This window comes from Acartia tonsa, chromosome 4, assembly GCF_053477335.1.
Source record: "Acartia tonsa isolate MP-2025a chromosome 4, ASM5347733v1, whole genome shotgun sequence".
NCBI classification, from domain to species: Eukaryota; Metazoa; Arthropoda; class Copepoda; order Calanoida; family Acartiidae; genus Acartia; species Acartia tonsa.
In genome coordinates, this window is record NC_137263.1 from 17415667 (window position 1) to 17439132 (window position 23466).

At 30.7% G+C, this 23466-nt stretch overlaps 1 protein-coding gene across 1 annotated transcript in view; it reads right to left on the bottom strand.

Annotated features, from left to right (window-relative positions):
* Positions 1 to 23466, bottom strand: part of LOC145317983 (innexin shaking-B-like) — a 106345-nt gene that overhangs the window by 59084 nt on the left and 23795 nt on the right. The window contains exons 2-4 of the mRNA XM_080159278.1: positions 6465 to 6543; positions 4657 to 4714; positions 1157 to 1701 (exon numbers count right to left, since the gene is read on the bottom strand). Coding sequence (XP_080015404.1) covers positions 1157 to 1342 — 186 coding nt within the window. The 5' untranslated portion in view covers positions 1343 to 1701; positions 4657 to 4714; positions 6465 to 6543. The remainder of the gene's footprint in view (positions 1 to 1156; positions 1702 to 4656; positions 4715 to 6464; positions 6544 to 23466) is intronic.

The window sequence follows — 23466 nt, forward strand, 5'->3', positions numbered from 1 at the left end:
GCTTACTATCTATAAATAACAAATTTCAATAAACTTATAAATAAATATTTATTTATAAAAAACCTTTCAAACGAAATAGAAAGCTTTTAATAGACTTTTTACAATTGTTTTAGGAAAGATTTTTTTTGTAATTTTGGTATCTAAATTCATATTATCCACCTCTACTTCTATCAGTATTTTTAGTTTAACCTTTTATTATTCAAAACAATTAAGAAATTAACTTTAATTAGGTCATAAATAAGAATTCATTTAGTAGCTAAAGATTTATTTATCTTGAAGAGTCATGACTAAATGTAGAATTTAAAGGAAAATTGAAATTATTCACACAGATTTTGTTGACTGTATGACAAGTTTGTTCTTGTATTTCATCCTTTTCAAGATGTTGAGATCATCATATTTCCAAAAAAAAGTTTTTGTGGAAGCTTTTTCATTGAAAATATTTGATCTGTAATGATTTGCTGACGTTTTTTCTATTTATAAAAACTAAATAAATTTTTGTTTCAATGAACTACATCACAAATTTTTAAAGATCTTTATTTTGATTTCGCTTCTTAGTAAAAATAACTTTAATCTAGATGAATAAAGTCCTCAATTTAATTCAGGAAATTAAGCAAAGGAAATCTTATTTGGATTAGGGCAGAAAGTTTAATATACATTATTTCATTTTGTTCTAGAAGTTTAGTTATGAAATATATCAATCGAGTAAATTAGAAATTAAATAGAATTAGAAATTTAATTAAGAGTTTTTTTATAAGTAAGTGAAATAAATTATAGATCTAGAGAGAGAAAGATTTAATAAATTTGTCATAGTATAATATTTTTTTCTATTTTTAGAGACAAGTTATCTAAGTTTACTTTGTTAAGAGACCAAATTAAAACCAAAACATCAATTTCGGACACTTTGAAAATAAAAAAGCAGGAAGTAATATTTTGTTTTATAATATTTCAAAACCAACTTTACAAAAATTTAATATGTTGGAGAAAAAATATTGTACATAAAAAAAATATAATATTTGAATAACTCATTCTTTAAACTTTAATAATCTAAAAATATTCATGGAAATTAAATTAATTTTTCAAAGCAAAGAAACTATTTATGAACTACCTTCTTCATATTGGAATTAACAAATTTAATAAAAAATTTAAACATAATTACCTCTGGAATATCCTTTGTATGGATGCAATCGATAGGATTGCCAACATACTGCTTGGCTGACACAATCAATGAGAAAGCAAACATGCATGTTGTGGTCACACTGTAGTGCAGCCTGAACACCCAGCTGTCAATGTGCACGTGGGACACATGCAGCAGGCCCCGCAGCTCACGAAATATTTCCAACATTTTCACTCAATGTTTTTTTTTTGTTAAATTCAATTAATTTTAAAATCCTTTTCGCACACACAAGGTAAATCTGTGGAGCAAGATTGACAGCGTCTGTCTGTCTGTCTGTCAAGCGCACAATATAACCAAACTATTTTCTGTCACATTTGACATCAAGATGAAACCTTTCTCCTGGTTTCAAGGATTATTCAAATTTAGGTTACAATGTATTTTTTTTATTTGCTTGTTGTAATTCTAGCTAAGGTGAGATGATGGGTGTATAAAAATTAGGATCTAGTCTGGTGATATCACTGGATAACATGATTAGGCCATCAGCTTAGAGAATTATAAATACTTCTTTTCTCATATTCTGAACACATCTGAAACAAAATATATTTTTATTATTTATAGTTTATATAATTAACATAAATTTAGGAAGCTTTTTATAGTGCCTATAAAAAATGGCGTCATATTGGTCTACCATTGGTCAATTAAAATGTATACTGGCTTGCCATTGGTAATACAGTCCATTTATTGGCCTGTATTGGTCATTTGTATTGTATGACGTAATTTTTTTAAGGCACTATAAACAGTTTCTAAATTTAGGTTCATTTTATCCAGGAAAAGGCGAATTGTGCATAAAAATCAAGATTTTCTTAAATACTTTATTTTTAAGTCATAAATATCAGATAGATTTAGTCTTCCTGAATATTTTTTAAAAATAACTGATTATAAAAGGTCCTTCCTCTCTTGCATAGACTTGCCATGTTGCCACCCAACCCTGCAGGCTGCAGGTTCCAGGTCTCATTTATGTCAGGTAAAGTTTGTCCAAACTGCATCCACAATCATAAATTCTCTTCACAAAGGTGAAAAGTTTTGATTTGGATGTGGAGGGTTAATCCATTCTTCCTTACTTAGTGCACAAAAAAAACATCCTTTTCTTTTTTTCTCTTTTATCATTTAGGTAGAAATAATATTTTCTTTAATTAATAGATATTAATATTTTAAGCGCATTTTCTTAAACTACAAAAAAAAACCCTACGCTTTAATATAAGATTTTAAAGATGTGTAAAGAGACAGGTTGGTGACAAGCCTCAGACTATGTTATTCAAAGAGGTTAAAAATAGAAAAGTATTCGACTTTGTCTGTTACAGCTTCAAATAATTAAATTTTTTAGAAGACATGTGACTGAATTTTAATTTCATTTAGCACAATTATACGAATAGTACAATCAAAGATTCATTTGTATTTATGTCAGCAGTTTATGGAAATTATGAAAAATAATTAGAAGAAAAAAATTTGGTAGTAAGTAAATTCGATTGCTACATATGAAATGATCCATTTTTCGATATTTTTATGTAGGAATAATATTTTAATTTTTGGCTTTTGTCTCTATATGTTTTTCATGTGAAATATATAGTTATAGAAAAATAAGTTTCTGCTAATGGTAGTTTTTTTCCTTTACCAAACCCTGCGAGGCCTATAAATGCAGTGCATTTGCCCTGCGAGGCTGAACAGTAACCAATATGACCAAACATAACTTGACCTAAGGTATTAAAAAAAACGAATGAAAAAAATCTCGACCCCCCCCCCCCCCTAATTTCAATTCATTTCGATGAGGGAATCCGCAATAATACTTTAAAAATTCAGCTCAATTCTTGATAAATTAAAAGAATATGCATTTGCATATATGCATTCATCTTAAAACAAACAGAAATTGCAAGAAAAAAAAGAGGAGAAATTGTGGGGGGATGAATTTAATATTCCCACCACCAAGCCACATCAATTTCAATCTTTCCAAACTAGAAATATTGATATTCTTTGAACTTGAAACTGAGTAATTTTATGAAATAATTAAAGCCAATATTTGTTGTTGTTATAATTGTTTGTATGCATATAAAATTGCTGTGAGTCTTGTAAATTTAGGTTACAGAAAAGAAAAAAAGTTTACCCTAAATTATGTAAATCAATTTTCATCTTTTTTATCTATTTTATCTATTGGATAATTTTATTCGATTTGATTCATGTAATTATTGTGTACATTTAACTTTTTTTCTTCCCTTTTACCCAACTTTCAACTTTGAAGACTTATTTGACAGAACCTATTACAAAGCTCAATTTAACACTTATACAATGATTACAAATACTAAAATATTTTACCAAAAATCATATTGTCAAAAATTTTCCCTGCAGAACCATATTATAAAAAAAATGCTAAAACTGTACCTATCTCAAAATATTACATTCTTTATTCCCTAGGTGTATAGCATAGCAATTACTACAGTGAACAATACACTAAATCTTTTATCATTTTGGATTATTTTACGCCTGTTTAGGTTATTCCCCATTATATACAGTATATGAACAATAACTAGTGATTAGTAAATATATAAAATTGTTATAACAAGGACAATTATGTTTATCAACATATAAGAAAACCTCTATTTATAGAGTAACTTTATTTCTAATACTAATAGTGTATTAGAGTAGTAGCAGAGAATAACAATGGATTTATTAGCACTTGTATCTTAAACCAGATTATCATGTACTCTAATTAAGTAAAACTTGTAGCTGGCCAAAAATAATGATTCCCCCAACCCACCCCATTTTCCTATCCTCTCCCCTTCTACAGGATGAACGAACTGACCAATGATGTCCATATTAGCAACCTAAATTGACGACAATTTTTCCCTTGTCATAATATCCACTTATATTCTATATTTATTAGAATAACCTTGAGAAGTAAGATACAAGTTTTATATTGTAAATATTCTAATAAAATTATAATGTCCCACGAGAGGTTTACTTTACTTATATCAATCATAATTTGTAACATTTGATTATCCTCTTATTTAATAATGAGGCTCTTATACCTTTAATCGACAGATGGACCCTGGGTAACCCCCCCCCCCCCCCTCCATATTTTCAACTTTATAAATATTGCTTTTGTTTTAAGTTAAGGGCTCTGCACAATACACGGGTCTTATGAACCTTACTCAATCTAACAATGGATGTAGAATATACGTGGATATTATGACAGGGAAAAATTCTCGAGTATTTAGCTTGCTAACATGAAAAACGTTTAATGGTCAGTTCGTTCATCCAGTAGGAGGGGAGGGGGTAAAGAGGATCGAAGGGGAGAATCGTTATTTTAGCCCGCTGCAAGTTTCACTTTATCAGAGAACATGAAAATCTAGTGTAAGATCCAGGTAATAATATATCCATTATAACATTATTCAAAAGAGATGTCATATAAACGATCTAATTTAAAATTGGGGTGTTAATGGTGATCCACTTAAGATTAAAGGGACATTATTATTATTATAAATACTAACCTTAGTTGAGCAGATAACAATCATTTTTATATTTGACTGTGATGCTGTCTAACTACATCTAAATAAAAAAGAAAATAATGTTATTATTACAAATATAACATAACAACATTTTTAATTGTAGTAGCGAAGTTTAAAGTACTTTTACCATCACATCCCTGTATTTCGAAAGTCTTGGGAACGAAATAAGACAATGGCCAATAAATGTACATCCCCAATGATGTTACACAAACTTACCCCTTATGTAGATTAAAATTAGTGGTTGAAACGTTTTGGACACCCAACTTAATGATCCAATCAACCAAATTCATTAAAAGTCTCAACAATTGTTGAGACAACGAAAATGAAAACGTTGTTCTAAAACTTTGGGGACTAGTGTATTAAACACTGAAACAGCCCAATGTCTCCTTCCTCCCTGTATTACACCCATTGGAGGTTCCTGACACCCGAACAATCTGGATGAGTGCAGTTATAGCATATTCATCCCGGGCCCTTTCTATTGACTTCATAAAAGTGACAAGCCCCGATATGTTAAACATTTTACCAACTTTTTTGCATCAATCCCACTTCCCTTTTCTGTCACGTGCATCTCCCTCACTCCCCCCCCCCCCCACCCCAACCCAGAAATTCTCACATTTCTTTCAATTTTGTATCTCCTGACTAAATTTGCTACCCTGCCAATATCTCCTTATTTCACTTGTGCATTCTAATGTGAATTTATTTACTATTCTTGGATGCACAGGTTTTGAATATTGGCTGCTGGTGCTTGCCTACCCCCTCTTCAGTGCTGCAATTCAGGGCTCGACAGCCGTCCATAAAATAAGGCTGTTAGGCTGCTGAGATTAAATTAATAAAACGACGACTGGTGGCTGAATATTTTTTATATAAAATAAATATTTTTTTTCTTAATTGCGGCTGTCCACAGCTGTGGCTGCGGCTGCTGAGCCCTGCTGCATATTCTCAATAGTTCTCTTTTCAATACTCATGCATATATCAAGCAGTGTAAATATCAATAGCTAATCTTTAACAAAAATGTTTTTTCTTATAAAAGTACAACCTGGAAGATATTTTAGTATTTAGATATTTTCTAACTTTCATAAGAATTTTATTTCTATTCACAAATTTGTATCCCAGACGTTTAAGCTTCCCCCTACAACTTTGAAACCCCTTATTTCGCCCCCTTAAATTTTTTTTTAAATTACAAAAGATTAAACTTCTCCTACCTTTAAAGCCCCTCATTTTACCCCCCTCGAAAAAAACTTGGACTTCCTTGCCTTGTATATTAAATATGCAATATGCAACATGAAACAAGATAATTTGATATAAATGCAACTCAGTTAGGTATAATTAAAAAACTCAAAAGAAAATTACATTTTTTAAAATCTAACCTTCTATTTCTCTATCTAAAAATAGCTTGGTTTGAAAAATAACCGCCGAGCAATTTTTGACACTTTACAGCTACCACATACAAGGCGTATTTATCACCACTTGGACATTAATTACAGAGTAGCTTTGCTTTGTAAATTTGATTTGCCAATAGTTTTTTCATTACTTATATCTTACACCAGATTTTCATGTTCTCTAATAAAGTAAAACTCGCAGTGGGAAAAAATTAACGATACCCTCCATTCACCCACTTTACCCCATGTTCTAGCCTCCTACTGGTTGAAGATACTGACCAATAAATGAGTTACATGTTAGCAAACTTTATTGGTGACAATTTTACCCCATCATTAAATCCACTTAAAATCTATTTCCACTACTTGGATATTTACTACAGAGTAGCTTTGCTTTGTAAAATTCTGATTTACCTTGAGTTATCCTTTTTCTTGTATGTATTTAATCTTATAAGATGACATTATCAAAACAGGAACCAAGCTCTCAATACCTCTGAAATAATTAATTTATTAAGTAATGAATTTGAAATCATTTTCGTTCTATTCATACTTTTTATCTAAATTTTCTGCCAGTCAAAAATAAGGGTTTCTTTTTTTCAATTACTTCATTTTAAAATAAAGGAAAATATTGCACCTTTTTCATATTCTAAAAAGTTTAGGCTCTAATTTATTTGTATAAAGTTATTTAGAATATTTAAATTGTTTTGGATTGGATCAAAATTAATTTATGCATCGTATAACCCTGACCCAAAATTCTTCATCAAATTAAAATGGTAAAGTGCATTTGTTTAAGTTTCTAATCAAAAGGAATTTTAAATTGTTAAACAATGTATATTGTATAATATTGATGTTACTACATCTAGTTTTCTGAAATCCTGTAAAATAGTTAAGATTTCCCTAGTCTTATATGAATAGAAAAATCGTTATATTAGTACTTGAATTTTGCACCAGATTTTCATGCACTCTGATAATGTGATGCTATTAGCTGGCTAAAATAACAATACCCCCATTCATCCCATTTTACCCCATCTCGTTCACTGCTATTGGATGAACGAACTGACCAATAAATGAGCTCCATATTAGCATCTAAATTGACGACAAATTTTCCCCTGTCAATATATCCACGTATTCCATATATCCATTAATACAAAGTAATATGTGAGACCTAGGAAAGTGTAACTCATAGAAAAGCCTAAGAATTTTTATAATATTTGGCCTAATAATTTCTATAATACAACGCTATTCCAATAATGACAAAATAACAGACCAAAAATCAGAGTTCTTGACAAATCTAAATAAATGGATGTAGAATATACGTGAATATTATGACAGGATAAAAATTGTCATCAATTTAGCTTTCTAACATATAACTCATTTATTAGTAAGGTCGATCATCTAGCAGGATGGGAGGAGATGAGGTAAAAGAGGCTGAAGAGGAAAATAGTTACTTTGGCCCGCTGCGTGTTTCATTTTTTAGAAAACATTTAAATCTGTTGTAAGATCAAGTTAATAATATATCCATTTCTAAAAAATTGTTTCCCTTATTTTTTGTGAGAGGAAGTTACAAATAATACAAATGGCATAATAATAGAAAATATTCATAGATGATATGCGCAAATAATACTGAATATAATTATATATTATTAACAAGTACACTTGGGTTCATAATAAACTAACAATATTCATGAATTACAATAAAGTATTGTACAGTAAAAACATGTAAACAAAATACACATAGAAACTAAAAGATTAAAAAGGGCAAAAATGTCTATTCTATATCTATACAAGATTTTAAAAAAAGATCCCACTTCTGAAGTTTAGGATAGGGATATAATTTCCCATTAAGTCAGATCCTTAAAATTTTATAGAGATGGTGTGTATCTCTTTTCCTGCACCCCTATAATTATATAAAATTATTTCCATTCATGTAGGAATTAAATTTCCAAAATTATCTACTAGTCATACTTATAAGGGATTCAATTGAAGGTTACGATCCTTAACGTGATCCTGGTACGTTTGGACATACTAAATTATAGAGCAGCTCCATTATAAAAAAAAATACTAATAAATCTACATATTTGTTGGAGTGGAACTTTTCTATATTATGTTTATTATAGTGTATCAATCTTCTGAGGAGACACAAATCTTGTAGAAAATTAATATTGGATTTATGGGCAGAAATAAATGTTTAGGACAGGCCAACAAACTCTCTCCAGCTAATATATACCACCCCCCCCCCCCCTCCAGCCCAATCAAGCATACAAAACACTATAAGAATTTAATTTGATTGTAGATGAAAAAAAAATAAAATGAAAAAGTTATTATTTTTCGACATTTGTTCAGAAAATATTTGATTATGCCTTATCTAAATATTTGTTAATAGAAAAAGCTTTTACTAACTAAATTATACTATAGTATAGAAAACTTTAAAGGAAAAAAGTCAAAAAGTTTTACACAAATCAATCTTGATAATATATAGTTTTTTTTTTAAATATTAATGTATTAAGAAACTTGTACCATTGGGGGATTTTTTTACTGAGCATTTTTATATTTCTATTACTTATATTTTTTGCAGTGTTGCTTTCCACACAACAGGACAGACCAGGGATCCAAAGGGATAAGACAATGGCAGATAAATTATTGATCTTCCCCAATGATGATACACAAAATTACCATTCTGTAGATAACAATAAGTGGTTGATTTGACATTTGACATAATGAACCAACCTCTCAGATCCAATAAAAGTCCCCAAAGTTGTTATGCCAACGAATAAAAAAAAACGTTATTTAAAGACCTTTGGGACTATGGTAATAAACAGCCCAATGTCCCCCTCCCTCCCTGGGACAGACTCATTCTCTCAAATCTCAAGCAAAACTGGATCAGACAAAAACATTTTAGAAAAGAAACATTGTTGATAAAAACTTTTTTTTGCATAAAATTTACAACATACTTTCTAATCTCACGTCCCATGAAACATTCATTGAAAGTCATATTCATTCGCTGCGTTAGACTAGGCGGTAGGAAAATGTTACTTGTTCGTAAAATAAATAGAATAAATACGTTCGTCCCCTCGGGACTAACAAAACTGGTTTTAATCTTATATTTTCTTATTTTGTTATCCGAGGAAAGCTGCCTATAATACGATGCTATAAATAACTATTCATCGTCCAATTCCAAATATATCCTAAAGAAAAAAAGAAAATTTTCTTAGATTATGAGAGGGGATGAGAATACGCATCTAGATCAGGGGTGTAATTTGTGTTGGGGGGGGGGGGGATGTAGGTTAAAAGGGGAAGGTTATCAGGGTTAAGGGATAGTACAACGGGAGATAAAATCAAACATCTAAACAATAAATTTCTACCTTGGGTTACTTTTAAAAATGGAAATAAGATGGGGGGAGGTAATAAACTATCCTCCATTGCCCCCTACCTCCGTGGAAGGACGGACTAATCTTGTCATATAGATGGATGCCCGGATTAGTCAAGGAAAATGTGAATACCAATATTCTATCCTAAGAGAGGGCAACCAGAGATGGGTTTTTGAAAGATGAATGCCGCGTAATGCCGACATTTTTTAGACATTGATTGATTAAACGAAGACGATAGGATTTCAACAGAGTATACAACTTAGGAATTCAAAATTTTAAAATTATTATTTCAGCCATTTGTATAATGTCTAATAAAGCTCTAAAAAGATGCATTAATTAATATGCAGCAAAAATGGATTGAAGATAATTTGTTTTTCTTCTATGAAGGCCATACCAACAAAAGCGAAATAATTAAATAAATAGTTGTAAACTCTGTTTAAATTTCGCGAAACGAAAAAACGCGGCATTCTTTTTATGAAAACCCATTTCAGATAACTGTATCGCCAATGATTGATATAATCATTAGATAGATAAAAACTGCAAGATTGCCAAGCCATTAATTTTCCATACTAGCCGGGCAATTTCATTACAATAATTTTAATACAAGTGCCAAGAAAAAGTTTGTTTGCTTTATAAAATACTCATTAAATGTATTTTGTTTCCATGCATTTTGTGTAAAAAAAGATTTTTAAAATAGATAATTTATACATTAATCTAAATTTTTTTCACATTAAGTAAGAAGCACCTGGCAAAGACAAATATGAAGCTTTTCTTAAAAGAAGAATGAATTGGTTAAATTGGTTAGTTCGCTAGATCTTTGAGTAAGGACAGTATCTCTTTTGTATATTTATGGGACGCGGGGCGGGTAACACACATCATGTGTGCTACTCTAACCGCTGCACACATTATTTGTGTCAACATTATTTGTTATTTGTTCGATAACAAAATCTTCGTTGTTTTCCGATAGGTGCTGTGAAGATAATGTTGGTAATCGGACACAGACGATTTCTACCATCACTGGAGAAGAATCAGTTTTCTGTCTGCCTACTTTTTTCCCGCTTCAAGTTTTTTTTTCGGTTATTATATATCCATTTTTTGTGCTGCAAATATTGTTTTGAAATCTGAAACCAAGCCGAGACGAGATGGCCGCTAGTAATCCCGCCTTATCAACAACAGTTTCACCTACCTCCCTCCCCTCCAACTCCTGTCATCACCCCTTCTGCTACACCTGTTCTACCTCTTTTTCCCGCGTGATGTCTGTGTTTTATTACTATTCTATTTATTGTGTGTGATAAGGGAAATACATTTCCCTTTTATTCTGGTGCATTCTCCCCCATATCATGGGGTTATCTTTATCTGCATATGTCAAGGGGCAGGTCACTTTTTGTGAATTTTAAGAAATCTTTGACAAGAACCTTTGCAGTCTTTATTATTATAAGACTGCCTTACGATTTTGACTTTTCATCAATTTTGTAAGACCCCAAAAGAGCCCAGTAAGCTGAAACTGGGACCCTCCATCTCCATAATCTACTCCTGCCCAAACTGCTTGCTATCAATCAAACCAACCAACTCTAACAAACTGAAACTCAAACACCAAACCAATTTAAACATTATTAATTTAATTGTGTAGTTAGTCTTTATGTTAGTTATTGATATTTTATATGTATAACAGCTAACCCTTAACCTACTAACACATATCTAATTTTTATTTCGTATTTTACTTATTTCATTATGTATGATTTTTTTTATAAAAATAAATCATTTTAACAACACAACAAGAGAAAAGGAAATATATTTTTTGTTGTTTATTGTTATTGTAGTATCATGGGATATAGTCCTTTCCACGACATCCCTCCATAAGGGGCGATTTGTCGTATTTTGAAAATGGCTTTTTATAGGTTATTTTAGGTTAGGTTAGGTTATATTGGGTTAGGTGATTGCCCCACATGGTTAGGTAATTGGCCCCGCAGGGTTAGAGCCCCCCGCAGGGGCTAGAAATCGGAGAAAACTTACTGTGAAAAATACGAAGAATCGCCCCTTATGGAGGGATGTCGTGGAAAGGACTATACCCGTATCATGTTATGTTGTACAAAGTTTGATAAAATATATATCATAATATATACTGGGATAATCATTAAAAAAAGTAATTTATTTTGTTCCTAAAATTTAGAAACATGTAGAAATAAGACTCTTTTTTACAAAGGTATAACAAAACATTCAAAATCTAAAATGATGGTATCAGAAGGGTCGCTAAAAAAGAATCTTATTATTTCTTCTTTATATTAAATACATTATATACTCTTGAGATAAAATATCTAAGTTTAAATTGTGGTACCTTCAAAACTACAAGAAAAGCAAATATTTCCTACTTAATAGATACAAAACCAAAAAAAATACTCTTGTTAGTTATGCATTACTACATTTTTCGTTAATTGTAACTTTTAAAAGCACAAACAAAAAAATTTCAGACGAGATAAAAGGATTTTTTTAAAAAATTCAAAATGCTTTTTATAAGAACAATACCCCTCCATGAAAGAAAATACATGTGCGTGTGTGTGTGTGTGTGTGAGTTGTAGGTGGGATAAAAGCGATAAAGATAGGAAAATTTCGCATATAAAAGACGAAGTTGTGTGTAAAACTTAGGTTATGAAACTTTATGAAAGGATCTCTGTGTAAGTCTTTCTTTCATATAGATACACACACATACATTTACTTACAATCAGGTAGTACACACAAATTCACACACACACAAACACATACACACACACCAACTCATAAAGTAAATCTTTAAATCCATTTGTTTCATTTTAGTAAGAGAAAGAGAAAACAAGGATAATCAAGTTCAAAATCAGCGCAACAATAATTAGTAAACAATATGTTTCTTTAAAAGGAAAAGTATATTGTTATACAGTGTAAATGAAGAAAAATGTTCATAAAAGCTGGGTTATCATAGAAAGTGTAATTTTTGGCTTAACGAATTGACGTATTGGCGGACGCACGGAAATACCCAAGTAATAGAGAAGCTAAGCTACTAGAAAAATAAAAGTGAACACATTTATATTTTTACAATTTCAGAGTTTTCATCATCGACCAAATAATTTTCTCTTTTCAACTTTCAGGTTCCATTCTTTTTAAACTCCTTTGATCTCAGTTAATATCTGGCTTAATACATCTTCAAATATTGAGGGAGAGAGAGGTCATTATTAAAATATATAAATTAAACTTTGTACGAGGTCCTACTGTGCTGGCTCTAGCTTCCAGCTACCAATGGTTATAGAATATACGTGGATATTATGACATGAGAAAAATTGTCATTAATTTAGGTTACCAACATGGAACTCATTTATTGGTCAGTTTGTAGGAGAGAAGGGAATGTAGAAAAGGGGTTGGAGGGGAGTTATCGTTATTGTAGCCCAATGCGAGTTTCACTTTATTAGAGAACATGAAAATCCGTTATAACATCTAAGTTATAATAAAACGATTCAGCAACACCTTGAAGGTCCAGTGGTAAACTAAAGGTACAGATAGATACCCTAATTAATCTTTACTGGGACCACTTTAGACTGGGATACTAATTAAGCTTATGCTTTTAAAATTACTCAATACTAATGAAATTATGATCATTAAAGTAAAATATAGAGGGGGCACGAGCTATAAGTATTTAACTCTACCCACAGGTTTGGCACACTGTGCCTATTTTCAATTGGGTCTTATCAGTCAATAGCGTAGGAAATATAAACACAGCCGAGTTGCTATAAAAGAACATATTTGCAAGCAAACGAAAAGGGTGGGCCAGGTAGTTGTCTGGAGTATACATCTACACTTATACATTTATTCTATGACCTTTGGTATATCATAAAGAAAAAAACAATATATAAATATTAATGATAAGATGATAAGGTCAAAATCTCTAGCCTCAGGATCTAGACAAAACCCTTCTCTAGATGTTGATTCCCTCAATTTGGTGAGTAAATCTAATTTATCTTTGCCCCCTCTCGTATCATATGTACATTGTATATTATTGTGGGTGGGTGGCATGCTTTCTGCTCTCTTAATATTAAATTTTTTTTCTTTTATAGAAGGATAATTAATACTTTAAAATATTAACTTGGTCAGGAAACTAAAGGGATAAGATAATTGTTGATGTATTCATGTACATTCTCAATGATAATAAACAAAATTACCAATTTTGTAGATTAAAAATAGTGGTTGAAAAGTTTGGACACTCAACTAAATGAACCAACCAGTCAAAATTTAATAAAAGTCCCAGAGGTTGTTAAGCAATCGTTATTATAAGACTTTGGGGACTAAAGTAATAAACAACCCAATAACCCATACCTCCCTCAGAAATTGTGTATTAGACTATCATTTTAAGAGGAGAGTAATAAGTTAAACATCCCAACTAACATTTTAGTAGAGGAAGGTAGAATGGTATATATCTAGAAATTACATTTCTAACATATATTACAATTACATACACACTTAACTATTTCTTGATTACAATGTACTAATATTATCACGAGCAGTTACTTCAGTACAATGGATATAGAATACATGGGGATATTATGACAAGGGAAAAATTGTCGTTAATTTATAGGTTGCTATTTCCCTTTCATTTATTGGTCCGTTCGTTCATCCAGTAGAAGGGGAGAGGATAAGGGGATCGATACTTTTGCCCGCTGTTAGTTTAACTTTCATGGAGAACATGAAAATCTTGTGTTAAATCAAAGTAATAATAATATTAATTGTAATAGAAATTGGTCTACAATAAAATCTCCACCTCCCAAAACCGTCCCAAAATTCACCAGCTACCAAGGGCATAATTTTATACATTGTATTGCCACTTGTAAAATCTCTTTATGCCTGTAATACTATGTAACTATCCAAACTTTTATCATAAATAGAAAATAATAAGAGTTTCTTATGAATCAAATAAACATAAAAGCAATAAAAAGGTTTAAATATACGAGTAAAGTTTTATTAATTTTGTACAACATCATTGGGGATTACATAAATTTACCTTCCTTTGTCTTACCCCTTATGCTCCCTGTGAAATTGGTAAACCATTACGTAAATTTAAAAAGATATTTTTCTCGTATTAATTCAAATCCGGTGGACAAGAACCGGTTTTCATCCATACGAAAAAAAATTTGTCTAACATCGTATTATATCCAGCTTTCTACGAATACAAAAATGTACAATCATAAGTTTAAAACCAGTTTTTTTAGCCCATGCCTTCAGCACCTTGGGGATAAAAAAACTGGTTTTAATCTGCGGAAAGCTGTTTATAATACGATGCGAGAAATAACTATTAAATTTTTATCTTATCAGGTTTTTGCCAATTAAAACTTTAATAAAGTTTCATTGTAAAACAATAATTAAAATTAAACAAAAGCCGTTTAAATTAAAATGGAAAATCTTGATTTATGTATCCGTAAAAAACTAGGTCAAAATTTGCAGAAATAGCGAAGAATATTTAGAAGAATTATATGATATTTGGATATTACTTCTTAAGCTATTTTTTAATAAAATCACCTTTTTAGCTTAAACAGGAAATTTTTAGGGTACATAACTTAATGTTAAAATGCGCATTTGATTAAAACATTCATTGACTATAACTAATATAAAGATAAAAGCGGTTGAAAAGCTACTTAAAACTGCCATGGATGTTTTATACATAATTATGCTCCTTAATGATGAGAATGTCGTCAAGGAGTTTCAGCCGTCTATTTTTTATATAAGCCAAGAAAATCATGTTTTCCCCAAACGTATCAGACGGACATACAGACGGACATTTTGAATTATAGAGTAGCTTCGCTACTTCTAAGAGAATTATGTCTCATTAACTACTTTTCTAACCACTGTGAGAGTGTAAGTGACACATATGTTAGTTACAGAAAGCTGGAAGAAATAGCTATTCTCTGAAAAGGGAAATAAATACAAGATGGATTGGCTAATTAGTAATTAACAATTAACTTTTATTAATTAGGAAAATTGGGAATGTATAGAGGTCTTTTGTTGAATAAAATATTTAATTTAATACATAGTAGAAATATGTCTATCTGTCTGTCCGTACGACCGTTTGGTACGGGAGTATACCTGTTAGTCTTGTTATGGTTTTATACTACGATAAAACAAAAATTTGTGCATTTGAAATTTTCTTAAGATTATTTAATAACTTTATACGAAAGTTTCAAAAACCTTATATTAAAACAAATTATGATTTTAGATGTTACCTTATCATCTATAATATTATATAAAGTAGTAAGTTTCAGCCGTCTATTTTTTATATAAGCCAAGAAAATCATGTTTTCCCCAAACGTATCAGACGGACATACAGACGGACATTTTGAATTATAGAGTAGCTTCGCTACTTCTAAGAGAATTATGTCTCATTAACTACTTTTCTAACCACTGTGAGAGTGTAAGTGACACATATGTTAGTTACAGAAAGCTGGAAGAAATAGCTATTCTCTGAAAAGGGAAATAAATACAAGATGGATTGGCTAATTAGTAATTAACAATTAACTTTTATTAATTAGGAAAATTGGGAATGTATAGAGGTCTTTTGTTGAATAAAATATTTAATTTAATACATAGTAGAAATATGTCTATCTGTCTGTCCGTACGACCGTTTGGTACGGGAGTATACCTGTTAGTCTTGTTATGGTTTTATACTACGATAAAACAAAAATTTGTGCATTTGAAATTTTCTTAAGATTATTTAATAACTTTATACGAAAGTTTCAAAAACCTTATATTAAAACAAATTATGATTTTAGATGTTACCTTATCATCTATAATATTATATAAAGTAGTAAGTTTTTTTTGTCTGGAGCTTAAGAATTTACTGAACCAATTGATTTCTCTATTTTAAAGAAGCTTTACATAGGTCCTGGTATGGGTTTACGTTTTTTTTCTGCCCTTCCCTACCTCTCTGAATACAGAGCCCCTAGATGCACGGGTAGCAGCCGTTAATCCTTAGAGAAAGAATTAAATTTTTTGGATTATAAATACTGCAATATTGACTATACTCTGTACAATGAATCCCTAGTACACAGGACAGTTAGTTTGCAAGAGCGGCTGCTTTATTAACTTGAAAGTGCAATATCTAAAACATGGCTCCAGATTAGGTACAATCCTTCAGGGATCTAAAGGAATAAGACAATGGCCGATAAATTTATGTACATAACCAATAATGGTACACAAAATTACCCCTTCTGTAGTTTACAATTAGTGCTTAAAATGTTTTGACACTTAACTTAATGAACCAATGAGCCAATGAATAAGAAAACGTTATTATAAACCTTTGAGGACTAGTGTAATAAACCGCCTAATGTCTCCTTCCTCCCTGACAATTTTACAATTTCTTGCATTTACCAAAATATTGGGGAATATGGCCAAGATGGCGGGGGGGGGGTGGAGGGTTAGAAGTTAACAGGAGAGGGAAAGAGAAGGCAATCAAGAAAAGGCGGGAATCTCTCTCCATCTTGACTATTAAAGTCAATACAGATAGAAAAGGTTAAGAATCAAATGGAAGGGAAATGACAAAGAAGAGAAAAGAAAGAGAGAAGATGATAAAAATGGTATCAAATCTGCATCTCCGCTTTGGCCACAACTAATTTTGAATTAGGTCAATTTTAAATTTGGAACCTTCTTCTCTTCAGATCCAATCTTCTTAATTTGAAAGTTTTCATGTGGTTGTTGGCTGCCAATGCCATGCTGCCCTTCCCCTCCCATTCCCATTTTATAAACCCTCTTTTTAATGTGCATAATGTTGTGTAAAGAGATTTGCTTCCCTAACGATCTATTTGCTTAGTTCTAGGTAATCTTAATTAATAGGAAGGATGAATGTTAAGTTTGATATTCATGATCCGATTTTGACTTTCTTTGTATGTCTTTCCAATGTAAAGATGCTTCCTGGTGTAAAATGCCGAATTTTTAACAATATTTTCTAAATGTATTACTATATTGTAGCCATATATGTCTTTAATGCCATTTAGGCTTCCTTGTTTTATACCCTTTTTTAGTAGCGATGTTACTTTATAGTTCACTATGTCTGTCCCTCCGTCTGTGTATAATAATATGGGGGAAATTTGATTTTTTCAACTTGTATTTGAGAAACTTCTTGTCAACATTTTTATCATTATGAGCATAATTAACTATAAATCATCCATGGCGGTCGCACTTTTTTTTAGCAAGTTTTTGGCTATTTTTTTACTTTTCACATTTTCTCCCATATCATTGGTGCATCCTTGTTTTATTCCCCTTTTTTCGGATTTTCATTATTCATAGTTTGATCAGATTCTGGCCCACACACACAAATTATGGTTGACAAATCTTGGCAATAAAGATAATTCACAACTTTTCATTCCAGATTAAACTTTCAAAATGGATGTAGAATAAACGTGGATATTGTGGTAGAGGAAACATTTAGGTTTCTATTTTCCCTGTCATTTATTGGTCCACTCATCCTCTAGTAGGGGAGGGGATGGGGTAAAAAGGGGATTGTTTATATTAGCCTGCTGCGTGTTTCACTTTATTAGAGAATATGAAAATCTGGTGAAAGATCCAAGTAATAATATATCAATTGCTTTCTAAGATTTGAGAAATAATGGATCTGAAGCATTAGAAGACCAGTTTTTTCACAAAAAAAGACAATTTTACTCTATTTTTTATGATCAAACAAATGAAAAAGCATTTTAATACAAATTAAAACTGAGAATTTTTTAAATTGTACATATAATTCATTCTAAAATGTTTTTGTGATTATAAAAGAAAAGATTGTTTAATTCAGATTTAATCAAAACCTGTAATATTTTTATAAGAATTAATATTATGATAAATTACTCCTTTTCTCTACTTTTCTTCTTGCATAGTTCATACAATATCTGGGATCTAAAGGAATAAGACAATAGCCGATAAAAAGATGTTCGTCCACAAAATTACCCTTTCTGTAGATTACTACTTGTAGTTGAAACATTTGGACACTCAACTTAATGAACCAACCAATCAAAACTTAATAAAAGTACCCAAAGTTTATTAGCCAATAAATAAGAAAAAATAATACAAATCTTTGGGAACTAGTGTAATAAACAGCCCAATGTCCCCTACCACCCTGATACAATATACTTTTCTAAGGCGTTTCCAGATAAGGCCAAGTAATTAATCAATATTCAAGCTTGTTTTATCCTGTAAATATTGTAAATGCTTGTTAGGGCATAATTTAATATTCTTTTGTAGTGGCGGCGCCTCTAGTATTAGAAGTCCAAACGGAAAACTAGAAAGAGGTATGTAAGTTATTCCATAAATTATTCTTTTTAAATCAAAAACTTGGACAGGGGTCTCATCGGACCTTCCGAAGGTAAACTTGTCTTAAGTCAAATTAAAGCTTCCAAAAAAGGAAAACTCAATAGGTCCAAATATCTGTGAAAATTCAATAGACATAAAGACATACAAACAAACAACTCAGCTTTTTAAGACAACTTTAATAGACTTTTTAAAAATTTTATTAATTGTGTAACTTTTTTTAAAAATTTCATGGTATTGAAAAACAGGAAGAAAAATTATAAATGCGTAAACAACAGAATTGTGCAAAAATAAAAACAAGGTCAACACAGAAAAAAAATAAATTCTAAGAAAAGTATGAAATAATAATGCTTTAGTACTTACTACACAGGCCAAGGTTAGCTTTACTTTGAAGAAAGTTAAAGCAAATGTTATTCATGTTATTGAATGTAATCCTCAGAGAAAATGCCTCTGCACAAAAGAAGTTAAAATGAATAGAAGACTATAAAACTTTATTCACTGCCTTAAAATGTAAAGTTTTTGGCAGTGAAGCCTCTATTTCCTATTGGCAGTGTTTTGTTCTTTGTATTGGGATATACTGCATCCATAAAAACTGCATTCAACTCAAAATATTTTAATATGTTACTTTCTGGTTTTGCCAAAAGTTTTGCTACTGTTATAAATGATTGTCCTTGTTTTGATTTATTCCAGTTTTAAAAATGTTAAGAAGTCTTACATTTGTAATTAATTAAGTGACAGACTGACAAAATGTGTAGCTTTTATAGTAGATTTGCAACTAAAAGTTTGTTATAAAATGCTGCATTTTAATTTTCATATTAAAGAAGAAAAAACAACACAATCCAAACTAATTGGAGTTCATTTCATTAGTTTGGCCAACACAGTCCCTCCCCACAATTAATTTTGATCTGCTAACCCTGCAATGCAGTTCACTTTCTCTCTCTCTCTCTCCCTCCCTTTCTCTTCATTCATTCTACCCTCTCCCTTTCTCTTTCTTGTTGACTCTTTTAGTATGATCCTTGAAATCCTTGTTTCAACTTTGATTAATCAAGTTGATTGGAAAGATGAGCCCTTAACTTTGACTAACTTTGCGCCATCAAGCTTTTCCAAGACTTAGTTAGGACATTAAAATACACAAAATCACAGACAACTATTTTTTTCTGAAAACTTCTCATTGGTTTTTTAGATTGTAATTTTCTCCTTTAGAAATTAGCTTACTCTTTATATGTATTTGTATCTAAGAAACAATGCTTAAATCTTAAAGTCTTCTGTGTGATATTTATCCAATTTTGTACTTTGATATTTAAGGTTTGAAAGCTATTTATGTTGTTGGATAACTTATTTTCTCGTATTCATTCGAATCCGGTGGATAGGAACCAGTTCTCATCCATACGAAAAAAAAAGTATGTCTGGCATCGTATTATATCCAGCTATCTACAAATATAAAAATGTACAATCATAGACGATGCCTTCGGCACCTCGGGGCTAAAAAAACTAGTTTTAATCTTATAATAGTCCATTCTATATCCGCGTAAAGCCGTTTATAATACTATGCGAGAAATAACTAGTACTTTTACTATGACAATATGCTGCATTGTTATTGTTTTAATTATTTATTAAGTTCAATTATTCACATATAAACAGCTTCCCAAAACTGTTTAATGGAATGAATATAGAATTAACGTGGATAATATTACAGGGGAAAAATTGTCGTCATTGATTGGTCAGTTGTTCATCCAGTAGGAGGGTATAGGATGGGGTAAAAGGGGGAATTGTTATTTTATCTAGTTTCACTATATAAGACTAAATGCTAATTTGGTGTAAGATCCAAGTAATAATAGATCCATTGTTAAGGGTCAATTTTAAAACCACATGTATGACAAACTTGATTTTATACAAAAACCCAGCAGCCAAGTTGAAATGATATAACATACCAAGGTAAGGAAATATTTAAAGGATTGCAGATGAATTCGGAGAGAAGAACATAAGATTGCGAATACTTGCTGAATGATCTAGGATTTATGGGGCCTAGGAGAAGAATAATAATTTATATATATATTGCAAAAGAGAACAATATACATACACACACCGAGAAATGATTAATGTGGTTAAGAGGGGCTGCAATACCTTTCGTTTGCCCTGGCATGTATGTATGTATGTATACTTATTCAGACATTTACCCCTCTTTTCCTTAGAGATTCATATTATAACAGAAATGTACAATATGTATTAAGTGCGTGGTGTGTGAGTGTGTGGGTGTGTGTGTGTCTGTTTGTGTGTGAATAGAATGAATGTGCTTATGGAAATGAGGGAAGGCAAAATTTTTGCAGCATACCATCATTATCTTACATTCTTTGGAAATACACTACAGGAATATCTTTAATATATTGTGTAATATAAATAATTTGATGAAGTTTATTATCCGTAATTTTTTCAAAATATAGGATCCTCAGTATTATAAATCACTTCATCTTGTGCATTAAAACCTAACTTAAATAACCCTTTTTTTTTCAATTGCTAATAAAATTCATGCTCCTTTCTTAAAAATTAAACCCTTTTAAAAAAAACATTATTGAACTACATTTTACATAACTTAAACATAAAAAAAGAAAAAAGTTTCAATTATAATTATATTTGTAAAAAAAGTATTTTTTCTTATGATGCTTGGGAAGGTAAGATTGTTTGAATATTGTTAGGGATAAAGGATATCAAATATATGCATACATTGCAGGGATCAAAAGGGATAAGACAATGGCCGATAGATTTATGTACATCCCCAATACTTATACACAAAATTATCCCTTCTGTAGATTACAAATAGTCGATGAAACGTTTGGACACTCAACTTAATTAACCAACCAATTAAAATTTAATAAGATACCTCAAAGTTGTTAAGCCAACGAATAATAAAATGTTATTATAAACTTTGGGGACTAGTGTAATAAACAGCCCCCAATGTCCACTCCCTCCCTGCATACATTGTCTGTACAGAAATAAAAGAAAAAGAAATACTATTCCTTTTAAGAAGAACTTTGTTACTTGTAACAATATTTTAGTAATAAATTTAGAATATAAGTGGATATTATGATAGGGGAAAATTGTTATCAATTAAGGTTGCGAATATGGAACTCATTTATTGGTCATTTCGTTTATCCAGTAGTCAGGAAGGGAATAGGGTAGTGGGGGTGGATGGGGGAGGGGAGATTATCATTCCACTGTGTTATAGTACATGATAATCTGGTGTAAGATCCAAGTAATAATAAATCCATTATTCTAGTATATGAATGATATTTTTATCCTAATTTGAAACAGCTAGACCTAAGCAAAGCCTTTGATACCATACACAATTAAATAATCTATCATAAAAATTTTCAAATCAATCAAATTTGACCTTGAAAAATTTGACAGCTCGTTTTAAATTGGTTTCTTTCTGTGGGAAATATTAGGTTTGTTGTGTAGAAATAAGGCTTTAAAAAGTAGAACAGAAAATTAGTTTGTTTAATTTAGTTTGGGCAGTTTATGGAGGCCAGGCCAGCTAATCTTAAAATGCATTCATCCTCTGCCTTCCTATGAATAATAAATGACCATGTTTGCAATTTCAATTTATCTCAATGTTTATTGAAAAGCCTTATATTTTAGTTTTTAAATTATAATACATTTTAAAATGGTTTATAAAAATCATATTTTTGTAGTTTTTTTCTTTGGATTTTAGAGGATACCTGTTTTTTAGTAATAAAAAGGTTCATTTTTCTTCTTTTGAGCTGTACTTTTAAAAATTGTTATATTAATTTCAAGAATTAAAGTATTTCTTTATAATAAAACTGTAAGTTTAGAATTGAAATAATTTTTTACAGTGCCCATTTTAACAATTCTTTTCCCATAGAAGATAATAAATTAGCTGTGGACGTCTAGTAAAATTGGCTTGGTCGTGTAACACTGGCTCTCAAGGTATACAAAACACTTTACAATTCATTCAATTCTAACAAGGTTGGTAAAATCTATGTCAAACATGAGAAAAAAAATATTTACTGAAAAGAGCGTATATTTTACCCTAATTCCCTCATTTTTAAATGTTTAAAGGATTGTAAATAACTCGGGTAGGGAGGGGACATTGGGCTGTTTATTACACTAGTCCCCAATTTCTTTTCATTTTCGTTGGCTAAACAATGTACATACATTTATCAGCCATTGTCTTATCCATTTAGATCCCTGAAATAAATACTTGTTACCCCGGTTTTAAGATATAAAGAAACACATCAACCGGCACACAGACAAACAGACATTTCTGAGTTAACAGTTAATTGTAGAGCTACTGCACTGCTTACATAATTCTTTAACCAAACCAAAGTAGATATTCTATCTGTTTTCGAAGGACATTAAACAATCGAGGAGTATTTTCCTCCAAATTTACCAAGAAAAACATGTTTCCAGAAAACCAATACACGGCTGGTTTTTTATTAAATGAATAAGTTAGGGTACAATGTTTGGCACTTTCGATATAAGTAAATGATAATAACAAAGCCACAGAATACGATAATACCTTCAGAAAAATCGATAAAAATAGTTTTCATACTAAATTTAGGTTTTTTATATTTTTTTCTAAAATGTCATGACAGAAGATGCAAAATGTCGTCTTAGTTTTTTGAAAGGATTAATCTTCTCTGAAATCTAAATTATCAAAATATTTTTTTTGGTAAATGATTATACGATATATGTCAAACATTTTATCAGAAAGAAATATT